Source organism: Epargyreus clarus, unplaced genomic scaffold, assembly GCF_041222505.1.
Source record: "Epargyreus clarus isolate Ecla_fem2 unplaced genomic scaffold, WU_Ecla_fem_2.2 ptg000018l, whole genome shotgun sequence".
NCBI classification, from domain to species: domain Eukaryota; kingdom Metazoa; phylum Arthropoda; class Insecta; order Lepidoptera; family Hesperiidae; genus Epargyreus; species Epargyreus clarus.
The window spans coordinates 12,179,220-12,195,914 of NW_027332226.1; the positions used below are offsets into that span (position 1 = coordinate 12,179,220).

At 34.2% G+C, this 16,695-nt stretch overlaps 1 protein-coding gene across 2 annotated transcripts in view; it reads left to right on the plus strand.

The window, feature by feature from the left end:
* The first annotated feature begins 6,292 nt into the window (after positions 1 to 6,292).
* The window catches only part of LOC140749878 (facilitated trehalose transporter Tret1), a 34,719-nt gene continuing 24,316 nt past the window's right edge, over positions 6,293 to 16,695 (plus strand). The window contains exon 1 of one of the 2 annotated variants that reach the window (XM_073083112.1): positions 6,293 to 6,470. In XM_073083112.1, coding sequence (XP_072939213.1) covers positions 6,438 to 6,470 — 33 coding nt within the window. In that variant the 5' untranslated portion in view covers positions 6,293 to 6,437. Of the gene's footprint in view, positions 6,471 to 6,942; positions 7,086 to 16,695 lie in introns of those variants that run through there. The other variant, XM_073083113.1, reaches the window with a different exon arrangement.

The window sequence follows — 16,695 nt, forward strand, 5'->3', positions numbered from 1 at the left end:
CTTCATATTTTCGTATCCAAATCTTATCTTTTCTTTCTGAATACTATTAAAGTGACTATATTCTGAACATTTGTACTTTAAAACGGTACGAGTATATCTTTGCTAGATAATTTTGGGTCGTCGTCATCCCATTATTGAAACTTTATTCACACAAAAATTTTGAGCCGTCATATGCAGCGCTTAAACTTAAAAATGTAATATATGATATAGGTAGGTACTTAATACCAAAAAGAAGAAAGGAAAATAATAATAAATCTTGTTTATATAAATAATCGGCTTCATTTTGAGTAGTTTATATATTATCTTAGTTATTAGCTTAATACAGTTTTTGAATCAATCGGCTTAAAAGTTAAAATCCAATCAAAATAAGTAGAGATTTTTGTCATGGTTGAATCGGCTCACTTAAATATTATAAAGAATGGCATATCAACATATCTCATAAAAATATTTCTCATATCATCTATTAAAAATATACAGAATCAAATTTTAATAGTGCTTTATGTACTCGTATTTACTGCACTACGGATTTCTTATGCACGCGGTTTTACGATTCGGACATAAGCATATATTCGGAATAAGTAACCAATTCAAATGGGTTCAACCAATGACACGTCTTTATTAGTAGTATATCGATGGGTTCAACCCAAGTACTCGTACAAACAGAGTACTGAACGTAAAGTACCCCGGGATCTCGAAAGGAACGCAACCGGAGTCCTCTTACTCCGTTGCCCGGTCAGACTTCGCTCAGGTGAGCATGACGCTCGCCACACCATCTGGTGTACACGATGGTATGCGACCACAATGCCGCCGTCCTTCCCATGGTTACTTCCCTTTAGACTAAAAAGGGACTAAAAAGGGACTAAGGAAAGGACCTTACGAAAGGCAGGGGATACTGTAGCCCTATTCTGATCCCGGAACTACAGGAACAAACTCTAAAATATAATGTAATGTAATAAATACCTAAAATGAAAATGTCAAAATTGTTTAACACCTTCAATTTGATATTTTATCACAATGCTTTGATGACGTGTTATAAGTTTTTCTGAAATTGTTATAAACGTTGTAATAGAAATCACGAGACGCTCCTTTAAAAACAAGACATGCCAATTGCCCATATTTGTAAACAGCGGAATTAATGTAAACTTAAATTATCACTTCAGTATTAATTTGTAAACCTAACTGAATAAGCTTTGTACATGACAAACAAGTGGTCATCTAGTCTAGTCATATGATAACGAGATGCAGTGGTAATTGGTTTACATCAGAGGTTCCCAACTAGTAGTCCAGAAGCCAAAATATGGTCCGCAAAACGATTTTAAATTTAGCGGGTAGTGAGTTGAAAGTAAATGATGATTAGCTTGTGATCTGAAGGTGGTAGAATCCTTTGTGGTTCGACTCCGGCGGCATCACCGCCACACCTATTTCTACCTAATAACAGCAGTGTTAGGCGCTGCTGTGTTCCGGTTTGAAGGGTGTGGTAAGGGAGACAGACTTTTCCGAGGCGTTCCAGCTTAGTCCTCAGGGGTAGCAGCGCATCTGTGGCTGACCTCAGGTAGGAATACCTAATCCTATCTGGGGTTGATTACAAATGTCCATGGGCGGCAGTAGCCACTTACCATCAGGTGGACTGCATGCTCGTCTGCTACTCCTATAATATATATAAAAAAAAAGCTTGTGACTGATTAACAATATGTGCCGAAATAGTGTTAAGCTAAGAGATCACATTAATACAAAATTGCAAAAGTTTATCCTATTTCTTTCTTATTGAGTTTTTAATTAAAATTAAGGCTTCATTTTGATTATAAGAGTTTATTTTGATTATACCTACATAATGGTGCCTGCTAACAAAAATGATATAAAAGTGGTCCCTGACCAAGATAGGGTTAGGAACCCCTCTTTGGGTGTAAATGGAGCTACAAAATTTAGGAATATTGCATTCGACACGTAACGTGTCGAATAAATGATTTTTCTTCATATTTTCGTTTATGTCCTTATTTTATACAACTACTTTTATGTAATACAGAAGAAGCAAACGAGCATGTAGTCCACCTGATGGTAAATGGCTACTACCACCCATGGACATCTGTAATGAACCCTAGATAAGATTAGGTAGAGTCCTACTTGAATTCGACCGTGGAGGCGCCGCTACCCCTGAGAACTAAGCTGAAATGCCTCGGTAAAGGATGTCTCGTTTACCACATCCTTCCAACCAGAACACAGCAACGCTTAAAACTGCTGTTAAACAGAAATAGGTATTGCGGTGGCACCTCCAGAGTTAAAACACAAAGGTAGCAACTCTGGAGGCTCATTATTAGAATATCTATTAAAGAACTTAATTTTCCGCAGAATAAGATTTAAAAAAATATTTCAGTATCTCTGGTAAAATATTTTCTCAAAAATCATTATCCACCACTTTATTTGTAATATTACTGAATATTTATTTTTGTTGTAATTTTAATAGTTCATAATTATCGACTATTTCTTGTATACATTTTTGTTGGCTTTGTTTATTAAAGTACCTCATTTTCATTATGAAATGCTACTAAGAGAAATGATTAAAATATATTAAAATACATTAGAAACCAATAACTTTATTGTTTGCTTATTCATTCATCACAATGTTTATTTTATTTTACTTTTTTATAATAATGAGAATATTATGAGCAGAGAATAATGGGAATAAAGTGTAAGTTTTGCTCATTTGTTCATAAATAAAAAACTAAAGAATGAATGACTTTTGGTCTCTCCCTATACAGGTCCAGGGTCTAAATCCCATGCTCTCCTCACTCATTTTACAAATGTATGTGTTGAAGAATTATTACTTGCTTTAATGGTGACGGATAATATAGAAAGAAATGTTTATGGATTACAGTTTTCCATAATATAATAATGGCATTAATACCAAATATTATTAATTTACTCTGAGTAGCGATCTATCAGCAGTTAGGAAGCGTGTTCGCTTGCATTAACTCGCTACATTTTGAAGGTGGTAGAAACCTCTGTGGTTCGCCTCCGGCGGCACCACCGCCACACCTATTTCTGAATCATACCAGCAGTGTTAAACGCTGCTGTGTTCTGGTTAGAAGAGGGTGGTAAGGGACACATACTTTTCCGAGGCGTTCCAGCTTAGCCCTCAGGGTAGCGGCGCACCTGTGGCCGACCTCAGGTAGGAATGTCTAACCTTATCTGGAGTTGATTACAGATGTTTATGGGCGGAAGTAGCCACTTACCATCAGGTGGATTGCATGCTCGTCTGCTACTCCTAATAAAAAGAAATATAAGTGGTACGCATGCGGAGCAGATCCAGATCGTGACAGGAAGAAAGCTGGTTCCTTCGGACTCTTCTCAGAATCCCGTAGCCTGCATTAGTAATGGGTCAGTGATCATATTCATAAATTGGGGTGTAACCACGTGTCGCATATAAAAATATACATAAAATAAGTGTATAAAAATGCACATGTACTATTTTTACTAGAGGACGTGGTAGGAAGCGATAAAATACTGTTTACTATGCATTGCTTTGAACGCTGTGCATATTAATATATTCGTACGTGCCAATATAATAGGATCTTTTCTTTAACTTTTTAAATAAAAAAGTTGTTAAAAATATACTTAACTACTTTTTCTTTTTTGCCTAATAACAGTTTTCAGTGCGCCTATGTTTTGGTTTGAAGTTGGTGGTAAGAAAGGTAATAAAGGTATATGACTTCTCTGAGATATTTGTATTTAGTCCTCGGGGGTGGTAACGTATCTGTGGCCGACCTCAGGTACGAATATCTAATCCCATCTGGGATTGATTATAGATGTCCACGAGCGGCAGTGGCCACTTACCATCAGGTGGAGTGTATGCTCGTTTGCTACATTAGTTTAAAAAGTAATAAGTAGATTTCCTATTTCTGCTTGGATGTGTTCCGAAGCGCGTACACATAGTACAATTGGTACATTTATATTTTTTACAGGTGTCAAAAATGACAAGGAAAATCTTAAATTAACTTACCTACCTGTGACGTCATTTGCGTTTAATTAAATTCTGACGTCAAATAAAATTCATGTATTTACGTCGCTCTCATAAAGAACGCCCGGTTTTATGTTATGAAACGTATAATTTGATTAGCTTCTCAGACCAAAAAAAGAGATAAAGCCCCTGGAACAAAATATTGAATAAATTTTTCAAATATGCAAATTTCAACCGATTTGAGTGGTACACGAATTATGGGCAAACGTAAATCCAAATGTCAATTGCGTTCAGCACAAAGCAAAATATCGAATGAGATTTTTTGGTATATTTTCAAAGGAAATTAAGCATCGTATGTCATTAAGTAGGTAGATACTACAAATTCATATTGATATCAAGGAAAAACTTATATCCGCTGACAGAAGCTTAAGTTGTAATGCAATGCAACATTATGTGATATTTGGTCTATTTTTTATTTAATCTGGGATCGGCTTATAAATTTTATAGACACAAAGAATTAAATAATACATAAATTATGTTATAATTTCATTTAAGATCTGAATGTGATATGTAGACATGCTACATATTGGTGTTAATTGGCGATGTAGACACCCATTTATTTTATAAAAATATAGGAGAAGCGCAGACAAGCATGTAGTCCACTTGCTGGTGGCTACTGCCGCTCACCTGCCACAGCCACTGATGCTCTCCTTGAGGACTAAGCTGGCATGCGTCAGAAAAGTATGTATCCCTTACCAAATCCTTTAAACCAGAACACAGCAGCGCTTAACACTGCTGTTATTAGGCAGATATAGGTGTGAAGGTGGTTCCGCCGGAGAAGAACCAAAAAGGATTCTACCATCTTGTAGTAATAATTGCTCTCCACTGCACTCCACAATTATGTCACAATCTATATTTTCCATCTTGAATATTTTATATAACAGAAAACGGATATTGGGTACCTAATTAATATTATGTTAAATTCCTATGTAGCCTTGTCACATCGTATGCATTACAAAACCCATTAATCAGTTAATCTCACTGTAACATTTTACCAAGTCGTTTATAAAGTAGTTTTAGTAAACGTTTTACATTAATAAATAATAATTCTTTCTTTCTAACTAAACTTTGTAACTTTTTAGTTTGATATGTTGGTATAAGTTATTGTATTATATTTATCTATTTCATGAGGAGCAGTGTTCTGTAGTGCAAGTCAGTGTTCAGTGAAAAAAGGTTCGTCAGGAATATGCGTATATAGGTATGTCATGGTCGCCAAAATTTAATATTGTATTATTGTGGTGTCATATACCGATTTTTGGTACGAATATACCGATTTTAGTGGGCTAATCTACCGATTTCCTTTCATTTCGTTGGAGAATACTGGCCCAAATACCGATTTACGGCGTGGACCTGGGATCGTATTTGCATAAAAATTATTACATATTAGGTATTTGGAATACTAACTAAAATTTACTTTTTTTAGAATCCAAATAAATCAGTTTGTTAAGTATGAAATTCTTGGATATCAACTCGATTTTCTATTTTCAAAGCAGTGGTATACACTTACAAAGTACAAAGCAGTGGTGGTTCGCGTGGTTCGGCCCGAAATTTGAAAACAAAAAAGGTCCTCCTGTTTGAAGACGAATTTCAACATGGACCTCGATCTGGAAACGAATTTTCTGAGGGGTTTAGGCATAAGTTCATAACGTTAAGAAGTGCGGAATACTTTTTGAAGAATTTGAAAACTGGTTTTTATTTTAAATCACAGGTTTGTATGTTTTCGCACAAAGTTTTCCTTCACTCTTATAGCAAGTGATAATATTTTTCTAATATGCACATAAAATCGCAAAAGGATGATGTAGTCATGCCTGGGATTGGAACCTCGGAATATCGACATAGAGAGACCGAATTTTAAACCACTAGGCTCCACTTCACAACTGAGCCCGTTGTAAATTATGTAAAAAATATTTTTTATACTTTTGAATTACAGTTCCTAGTTTTAAAACTTCGAAAGGTTAAAGATTTACATAAATAAAAATCCGCTAATATGCTGTTAACGACACTATAGGTCACATACTTTGACCCCAATGCAATCGCCTTGTACCAAGTCCTAAACCAAATAGCCACATTGTTGTTACACAGCGAAAATTTCGCGTATATTTTATGTAAACACTTCATAATCAGTACAATAGATATTTGTTTGTTAGTCGATAATCTTTGTGTCATCCTTTTGGATTACTATCGTAACGATCGAGTATCTCATGTGATCGCCGTCATGTGAGATGCCACTAAGATTTTTTATTCGACGTAATCTTAAGCGAGGTCCAGTTTGTAGGCGGTCCTTTTGCAGTAAGGGTTGCACTCGCTACCGTCCATAACTTATTGATCACGAATAAATTGTGTAGTTTTCCAAGCGTAGAGGCGACGGACGAACCGCAATTGTTTTTTTTTTATTTTATTATTTTGTCGTTTGTGGTCAACGATGTTGAATATTCCTTCGGCTTTTTTAAAACAGGTATTTGCAATTTTATTATTGTTTTTTTTTTAAATGTTATTGATTGAAGAGGCACATAACTATTTTATTGAGAATTTTTATTATTTTATAATTGAATGATTTTGTTTCACTTTTAATCAAATTATATTAAGAAAATCTTTATTTTTTTTAAACCGATATTTCGATATTGAAGGCTAAGTTTTTAAAAAACCACTTATAATTTATAACTTATTTATGTTTTAAAGTAAGTATAGTTAAAGAATATTTTTTAATAATACAAAATACAGACAAAAAATATGAAGAAAAATTTAGAACTGTAAATAATTTCGCATATCTATATAATTAAGTCCCAAAAATATATTTGAGATGGAAAAAATATGTTAAAATTTAAGATAACATACATATTATGCTGGTAATAAATAATTGGTGTGACTAATACAGTAGTGTAGAACATAATAATCCGCTAAGACAATTCTGTGGTGCAGTTGGAGTCGACGGCCAATACACGCCGGTCCGTCACTCGTCAACGTTCTCAGTAGTGTGCGTGTTCGATTTTCAAAATTTATTAGAATTTATATGAAGTTTTTTGTGATACCAAAGTGAACGATGTTTATTCCGCCAGCATTTCTTAAACAGGTATTTAAAATTATTATTTCATTTTTAAATTTAATTTTTGACATAAATGTCTTATTTTTATTTTCATGACGATTAATTTAATTTGTATACATTTCTATTTATTTCATATATTTGAAGGACATGTAAAGTATTTCAATTTTATAAGCTATTTAATCCAAATTCCTTTGCATGATCAAAACCATTCATAAAATGAAATGATTTGTTTCTTTTTGCGTTATTCTGTTAATTTTTACAGTATTGTAAAACAGTTTAGTATGCAATTCATATGTTGCATTGTTTTATTTCTTTTATTTGAAAATTTGGTTTTGTTGTTTTCTTTTATTCATATGTTAATGTAAGTGCGCACGCGCACATTGTTTCTGTCAAACGAGATTTAAGTTTGTTACGCTAAATTTTATTATCTTGCTTTGCATAGATTAGTAAAGATACTTCGCCGCTTTGAAATTGAATGACGCCGCAAACGGCTCATTAGTAAGTTCTTTTTTTGAATTCTTGACAAATAAAAACATTTTTACAGAAAATTTACGAATAAATAACTAATACTGCGTAATTTACATACTAAATAAATAATTATTTCAAATATTTTAGCACGGAGACGTGGCAAAACTTTTTTACGCAACTATTTCAATTCTCAAAACTGGGTACATTTTCTTGTTAGGAGTAAGTAATCTTTACTAATCTATGTTGCTTTGATGTTGACAATCGGAAATATTGCTACGATATTGGATATGGTAGTTAATTTGAATTTTTTAAATGCTTAAAAATAGTATTAGTGCGGTAATACTATGGGCGCTGTCTGCCATAGAGGGTTGCGGATTGAATCCCCCTCATGTTACCAATGATTAATTTAAATTTATGATTTCGGTCTATTTAAGTGTTCGTATTAATGGTGTCCATAGCACGATCTATTTTTATATTTTCACATTTTTAACAATTTTTATTTCTTAAATCGTTAATTTTTGTGTGTATTTTTAAGTTATACTCGTAATTAAAAATTCTAAAATGTGGCTTAGAAATGTTATTCTGAGCCCTTTTACGTTTTTTCAAGCAAATCGCGGCTAAGCATTACAAATCTAAAGATCGATCATATAAGCCCTAAAGAGATTTGTGAACATTCTTATCATTGGAAGATTAGCAAAAAACTTGAGTTTTTATCTTAGCACGTGCGTCACTTGGAAACACTTGAGAGAAATTGTCACAAGGTTGTGCGAAAACATTCTTAGGTAAAATACATGTCGCTAAATTTAAATATTGTGATATTTTACATTAATGAATTCGTAATGACATAGAAATTGTTTAATTAGGCGAAGGTGTGACATGTTTGAATGATAGCCTATCTATAAATATATATAACTCAAAGGCACTGGACGCATCCGACTGAAATTTGGCATGCAAGTAGATGTTATGACGTAGGCATCCGCTAAGAAAGGATTTTGATCAATTCCACCCCCAAGGGGATAAAATAGTGGATGAAAATACTACTTCGTAACGCGAGCGAAGCCGCGGGCAAAAGCTCGTACTTTATAATATTTGTATATTATAGTGTTATTGAGACTGCTTATAACAAGTCACGGTCCAGGATTCGTAACTCGGGCGTATATCGCTCGAAGTGTTGTAAAATTTTGACAATAGACGATAAACTAAATCAGAGGATTTTGACGACTTTCCTTTAAGAGCAATAAAATAGCAAATAGCCGATTGAGAAGAGAAACATTGCAAATTTTAAACGAATATTAGGTAATTTACAAAGATTATCACCGTAATATAAAAATACGCGAGACAATTTGTTGAACAATATAAATTAGTATATTATTAAGTTATTAAAATTATCTTAGGACTTTTCATTTCCATGGGAATAAGTAACAAACGAATTAAAAAAAACGGTTTTTTCCGAACCGTTTTTTTATATAGGTATACCCCGACACAAGTATAAATAAGTATGAATATACTTATAGATTCTACGTATTCGTATCGAAAGAAATAAGCATTTTAATTTATTACACATTAATATATTTGCCACTCTTCGTTGCTAATTTGATATGACAATATTGACTTCATAATATTTTTATTGTGCTAATAACCACAGAAAACTTTTTATATAGCTGCTAATAACACAATATTTAATATAATACATATGAGGACGGGTCCGGGGTCTTAACAAGAAGGGGTCACCAAAATAAAAATTAAAAAAAAAAACAAATTTTAACGGTTTTATTTTCAAACAGTAATTTTTCGCATTTACTACATCATTTATTAAAATTGTTTTATTTTTTGGCAATAATCGAAAGACTTGACGGAAAAGATGATATTTTTATTCGGAAAATAATTAGGGCTTCTTCTTCGACTCCTCCAAACCGCTAAAATCCGGCCCTGAGCTGAACTATTTTAGGGTTAAAGGGCTTAGAGAGTGTACTTGCTACATTGTTTTCCCGTAGGATCCAATTTCCGGGATGAATTGTTGTGCAGATTCTGTCCAAGTAGGTATCACGTGAATAATACCTACTCCAAAGTTTCAAAATTGCTTCAAAGATAAGGTCAGTTCCTTTATATTTATTTTCCAGTGTTAACATAGATGATATTGTTCGTATTTTAATTTTTAGGATCTTTAATTGTTTCAGGATTTGTTTTTATTCTTTTAATGTAAATAATCTCTACTTTCTGCGAAATCTGTTCACAGATAAGCTAATATGCTCGTATGTTTTTATTTTTCCAATTAGGTAGATGGCGTTCACCAAATTTATATCCTTACGATCTTTAGAATATTTTTAATAATCTAATTAAAAAAATATTTAAAGACAAGCTACTCTGCCTCTGCGCTTTAAATTTCCCTGTCTCATAATAGATGGCATTTTTTATATTTCAATATGTATGATTTAGAATGCTTTCATAATCAAATTTAATTAATTATGCGTTGAAAGGAATGCAGTTTATGTGGTATCGTATGGTATCGCTTCAAATGTAAAGTCGAGTTTAGGGCCACAAAGCCGGTTTTTAACACGTTTTTATTAGCTTGGGTTGTACGTTTGTATGTATGGTCGTAACAGTAACGGAATCTTTGAGCCCGATTTTTATCCACTTTGAACGTCCAGTTTAATTCGAAATTTTAAAGAATTATCAAAATTGTATAATTGTGAAAAAAGCGTGGAGTGCTTCACTTATTTATTTTCGAAAAGCACCTTTTCCACAATTATACAATTTACTGTTCCTTAATTGATTCCTAGATTGAAAATTATTTTCTACTTTTTAGTTGATTTTATCATAAAAGCGTGTTTTTTAGTTTTTTGAACTATATTTATTCTCTCTATCTTTGATAAGGTCATCGTTAGCTGTCGACCCGCGTGTTGACATTTACCCTTGTCCCTTTTGCTGGACGTGGTCTACTTCTCAAAGAGAGGGCCTTAGACCATAGCTCACCAATCACCATAATGGTTAAGTGTTGATTGAACTATTTAAAATTTAAAAGTATTCAGGATTACAACCCGGACGCGATAGCAATATTTGTTCTATTTACAATGTACATATTATTCTATGTTTACTTATTACATCACTAGTGGTGCCCGCGGCTTCGCCCGCATTTTAAAGATATAATAAGCATATTATATCTTTAAAATCTAAAATCAAATCTAAAATCTAAATCTAAGATCTTAGATCGCCATCCCTAGTTCCCGTGGGATTTCCGGGATAAAAACTATCCTATGTCCGTTCTCGGGTCTCAGACTATCTTTGTACAAAATTTCATTAAAATCGGTTCAGTGGTTTAAGCGTGAAGAAAAGACAACCAGACAGACAGACAGACAGACAGACAGAGTTACTTTCGGATTTATAATATTAAGTAAGGAGTAAGGATTAATTACCGGTTACATAATAGATTACTAGTGCAGTAAAGGAGTCGATATTAAGTGTCTTATTTATTGTTATAGTATTGACAACCTTTGCACTCTACTCTTCGTTTGTTGATTCTTCGTAAAAACGTAGATAATAACAGAAATTACGATTAACAATGTTTAATTATTTCACTTTCATACTTTTCTTTAATACCTAAAGCCTATTCCGCCTCTAAGGCCATATAGGGTCGGTCTTAGGGCCACAAAGAAGGCCCCCAAGAGAGCCTGGAAAAGTCAATATATTCCCTTACACGTCACGCTAGGGTTTACGTTCAACATTTCTATACTGAAAAGTTGATCAATTACTTGTTACATTTTTTTTTTATCTCGGGCCCCGAATTCTAGTGAGTCAAGGTACTCCGACACTTCTTAAGATGGGCTCTCAATCTATTTTAAAATAACGTGTTTGAAATTAATTAGCGCTTGCTATACCGGTGAAGGAAAATATCGGAAAACCTACATGCCCGAGCGTTCTTAAACAATCTTAAAGGTGTATAAAGTGGGGTGGTTCTAACCCTTCTCACTTACAGAGGAGACTCTTGACTAACGCAGGACAGTAATAGGTATAGAAAAGTAAAACGCTTAATGAAGAATAATTATCACATCCAAAACTATTGGCACTTTATCATATAATCGTATTGTGTATATTTTATAGATCTTAGTAGCGGATAGCATATTGAATACCATTGTCTGGGTATTTAATGAGTATCATATAATGCAATTATGTCGGGAAATCCTCGTAGGGACAAATTAATGCAGTACAATCGCGAAGTACCTATATTATGTCATAACTTTGTCAATCCATTATTGTCCCACTGCTGGACAGAAGTCTCCTCTCAATGTGAAAAGGGTTTAGGCTATAGGCCAAGTGCGAATTGGTAGACTTTATACTGCTTTTTTTAAGACGGTAACCATACTCACAGTTCCATACTAGGATTCCCTGCGTCGTTGGGGATCGAACACGGGACTATCTGTGCGCCATATGCATATCGGTATGATGACCGCTCCGTCGTGCGGTTCGGTAAAGCTTTTTTTAAATAACTTTCAGGCGTGAAGGTTTACTTCACTAGCTTTATTTAAAAAAACAGAGGACAATCGAAAATTGTGTAACGCTAGTGCTATACACAGATATAATATAGGTACTATCGTTAAATCTATCCCCGGGATCCTCCTATTCTCTGTAGATAAGCAGGCGTGCTTAATGTTACTGCTTAGAGTATTACAAAAGGGATTCATGTATCCATGCTACTAGTTGTAATAGCATGCGAGCTTATTGTTACTCTATTGCCCTTTAATTACGATTATACCTTAAACTAGTGCTAGAGAACCCTTGTGGTTCGACTCCGGCGGCACCACCGTCACACCAATTTCTGCCTCATAACATCAGTGTTAAATGCTGCTATGTTCTGGTTTAAAGAGTGTGGTAAGGGAGACAAACTTTTCGGAGGTGTTCCATCTTAGTCCTCAGGCAGCGTATCTATAGCTGACCTCAGGTAGGAATATCTAATCCTATTTGGGGTTGATTGCAGATGTCAACGAGCAGCAGTAGCCACTAAATATCAGATGGACTGCATGCTCGTCTCCTACTCCTATATTAGGTATAAAAAACTTATTTTAAGGAACTCTTACACATGTAGGTTCCTTAAGATGTATAGGTACACATCTCTGATTTTTCAAAGTAATTTGAGTTGCCAGGCAGCAATCCAATCTTAAACGCCTCTTGTGACCTGCCGAGTTTCGACCGCTGGCTATCATCGCTTTAACACTTATTTCTTTACAAATCGTCCACTGAACCCGATTAGCGGTCAAAAGACCTGACCTGACCTTAAATCTTTTTAACCCATTCATCCTTTCCGAGTCACGAGGTATGTGAATTACTTGATGGGTGTCTTCCGCCCAAGAAATGCATTGATTACGTGTCTATCTCATGTTATACTAACGCTCGGTTCACACGGCATTAAATTTAACGTTTTTACTTGACTGCGGAGGGTAATGTCTTTCAAGGTTATGGGTGTATGTCTCATTATTTGGCACGTTTTGCAGCCCAAACGGCTTCACGGATTTTAATATATGAGGTGTCGTCGAACTCGTTTAAATTGTAGGAGTGACATAAAGTGTTTTATTTGTAGCCTACTATGGCCTAATAAAGCGGTCGGGTTTTGATTTTATAATAATTCTTTAGAAACTGTAGTATCTTTTTTATTTACGCCCGATCTTCATAATCAATGTATCCAAAGTTTTGCTTCTTTAATATCAGTTTTAATGTTGACAATTACTTTACACTAGAAATTGTCAGTTTTAAATCTTTGCTAGGCAAATGTTGGGTAGATCGAATATTTATAACGGGCGATATTGAATAGTCTACTTCGATAGAAACAAAAGATTGAAATGAAAGTTGCAGTAAATTGAGAATACTCGTTTTAAAATCGAATTCTACAAAAAACGTACAGTATAATACCATGTGAACGCAGCCTTACATCACGTTATAAGTGGCTACATTGTGCCTATTGTAGTGCGAATCCCGCTTATTGTAAATTAGGTCCAGATCTAGCTCTAGGATGGGATTATTGTGATTAACAATGAGCTTCCGTGCGCGGTATCATGCACCCCAAGTTTACCATGTTTATCATGACACTATTTTATTAACACGCTTTTATTAGCTTGGGTTGAATGTATGTATGTATGTATGTAGGTATGTATGTAAGTAACAAGTAACAGAATCTTTAAACCCGATTTCTGTCCACTTTGAACGATCAGTTTAATTTAAAATTTTGAAGAATTATCTAAAACCGATGACAATACACGATTTTAATAATTTTGTACCATTGTTTGGCGCTTTTCGAACCTGATAAATGGAGCACCCCACGCTTTTTTCACAATTATACTATTTACGGTTCCTTAATTGATTCTTAGATTGAAAATTATTTTCTACTTTTTAGTTGATTTTGTCATAAAAACGTGGTTTTTAGTTTTTTTTTAACTATATTTATCATGATATTAAGGAGAAACTAAGATTTTAGGGTTGAAAACAGTTTACTCTTTGTAAAATAGTCTGATGATTGAAGTTGCTTCAAAATCAACTATTCATAAAGTAAAAGATTGGTGTTACTTTAAATGAAAGGACAGACATTTTTGTTGTTGTTGTTGTAGTTGTAGTTGTTGTTGTTGTTGTACTTTGTAGTTATCTTTGAAGTAATACTTCTTTTGAAGCTTTTTTAAAAGTTATATAGTTATTTTTTACAAAACTAACAATTTGATTTTTGTTTTATAATAGTTTCAGTTCTTGTTCGTTTTCACATAGATGTTGATACATGCACTCATTATTTAAAAAAAAAAACCAGAGAAGTATAACTTCTTTCATTCAAATATAAATACCCACACGCTAAATTACTCTATAAAATCAATATACACACAATTCAATGTTATTTATGTGTATAAGTAATGTAACCAGGGAAGGCGTTCTCTTGGTATGAGAGAATATTCCTATTTTCTCTTGTAATCACAAATTCCTTACATTCTCCCAGAAGAATTTCTGCTCTACCGATTGTACAATTCGACATCCTTTAATGACGTCATAAGTCAAAAACCTCATGTTCTCAGACTTGTTCTCATGCAATTGAAACTTTAAAGGCATATTAAGTGCCAAGTGCATTTAAAATTTAACTTGATAAGTGATCACTGTAAAATATTCCATGAGATAAGATTTAGAAATGGGCGTTTGTGTCTTGATAATAAGATACTTTTCTGAATTTAACCAAATATGGAATAAGAAGTGAATTAACATCCTCCTTTTAAAAAGTTTCGGCTACCTGCTCTCGGTAAGGTCAATGACCGCGACGATATCCAGCGGCTTACCAATCCGACCTTAGTAATCCACGTTGAAAACGAATGCATTATATTTTTTTATGACATGCACTTTAGAAAATCCTGTCTAATAATAAAAGAAAGAGACAGAGTGAATAAAATTAAATTTCTATATTTATTAGCTTATTTCTTCACTGTTTACAACGAAAACTATGTATTTAGATGTCCTCTCTTGCACATAAGAAATCTATAAGTTTTTTTTAAAGCAAGTGACAATTAGTTTGTAATACGCCAACGACTCCGAAAAGTCTATGTATTCGATGATTTTGCACTCTGTGCGCGGTAGACTGTGGCTTAAACTCCTCTCGAATAAAAAGAAAGCAATGCCCAGCTGTGGGATAATAATGAATTAACGACACGATTTCGAAAACTCTAGAGTTCATTATTACCGTCATCCTCAACCCAATATTGTCTCACTGCTGGTTATAGGTTCCCTCTCAGAATGAGAGATTTTTTTAATCTCTCAGGTGTGCAGGTTTCCTCACGATGTTTTCGTTCACTGTTTAAGAAAGTGATAATTAATTTGTAATACACACATAACTTTGACAATCAGTCGTGCCTGGAATTTGAACCTCGGACCCCTCGATCGAGGGGCCGAGTTTTTTAACTAGGATTCCAAACAAGGACCTCTAACGTGAGAATTCCTTCTATTATTTATCTATATTTCTTAAATGTTATGAGTTAAAACGACCCTCAACATGGCTGCTAAATATAGAACACATTGTCCCTACTCACCTTGTTTGTGACAGGTCATAATATATAAAACAATTTCCGCGATTTAATGTAGAGTATGGAATGTTTTTACCTCTTCCATTCATCTTGTACTCAAGTACAGCGCAACAATGCAAATAAAAGATATATAATAGTAATAATGTAAGGACATTCGGGTCATTGAGACGAATATACCTTAATAATAATATGACACCTTAATTGTTGAAATTTTTCCAGCCGTTTGTAAGATTGGATTAAATAAAGAAAGACAAACATACAAGATACGCGCGAAAAACATAACCCTTCCTTGGCAGTCGGGTAAAAATGGTTAAAATATCTTGAATATTGATATCATTATTGGATGTTTGTGTTTTTCGTCTATGTATGTATCAAATTGTCCATGGTACCCACGACACAGTGGATCCTAGTGTGGGACAGTGAATGTAGAAACTAACTTTTATTTACAGAATTCAGTTCATTTATAGTAGAAGGTGGTAGAACCCTTTGTGGTTCGACTCCGGCGGCACCACCGCCACAACTATTTCTACCTAATAACAGCAGTGTTAGGCGCTGCTGTGTTCCGGTTTGAAGGGTGTGGTAAGGGAGCCAGACTTTTCCGAGGCGTTCCAGCTTAGTCCTCAGGGGTAGAGGCGCATCTGTGGCCGACCACAGGTAGGAATATCTAATCCTATCTGGGGTTGATTACAGATGTCCATGGGCGGCAGTAGCCACTTACCATCAGGTGGACTGCATGCTCGTCTGCTACTCTTATATTATAAAAAAAAAACAGGATGGTTTAACTAGAGATTTATTTAAACCATCCTGTTACTACTAGATGTAGTACTGCCGCACCTATTTGTAGCGTTAACCATTCGGTGAGAGGCTTTCGACGCACTTGCTTATGAAGGCAACATTATAGTTTTCAGAAATGGTAACGCAATTGCGATCGGCTTCAGGTAAAAGCCTTGTTTGGAATCTGTTACCATCAGGTGGACTACATTATTTGTTACTTCAATCTTTATAAGATTATGAGGTAAGATTTATAATAGACTAGTTTTTGCCCACGGCTTCGCCCGCGTTAATAAATATAACATACTAACATACATAAAACTGAAAATTCGTACCTTCAACTTTGCTAAAGATCATCACTT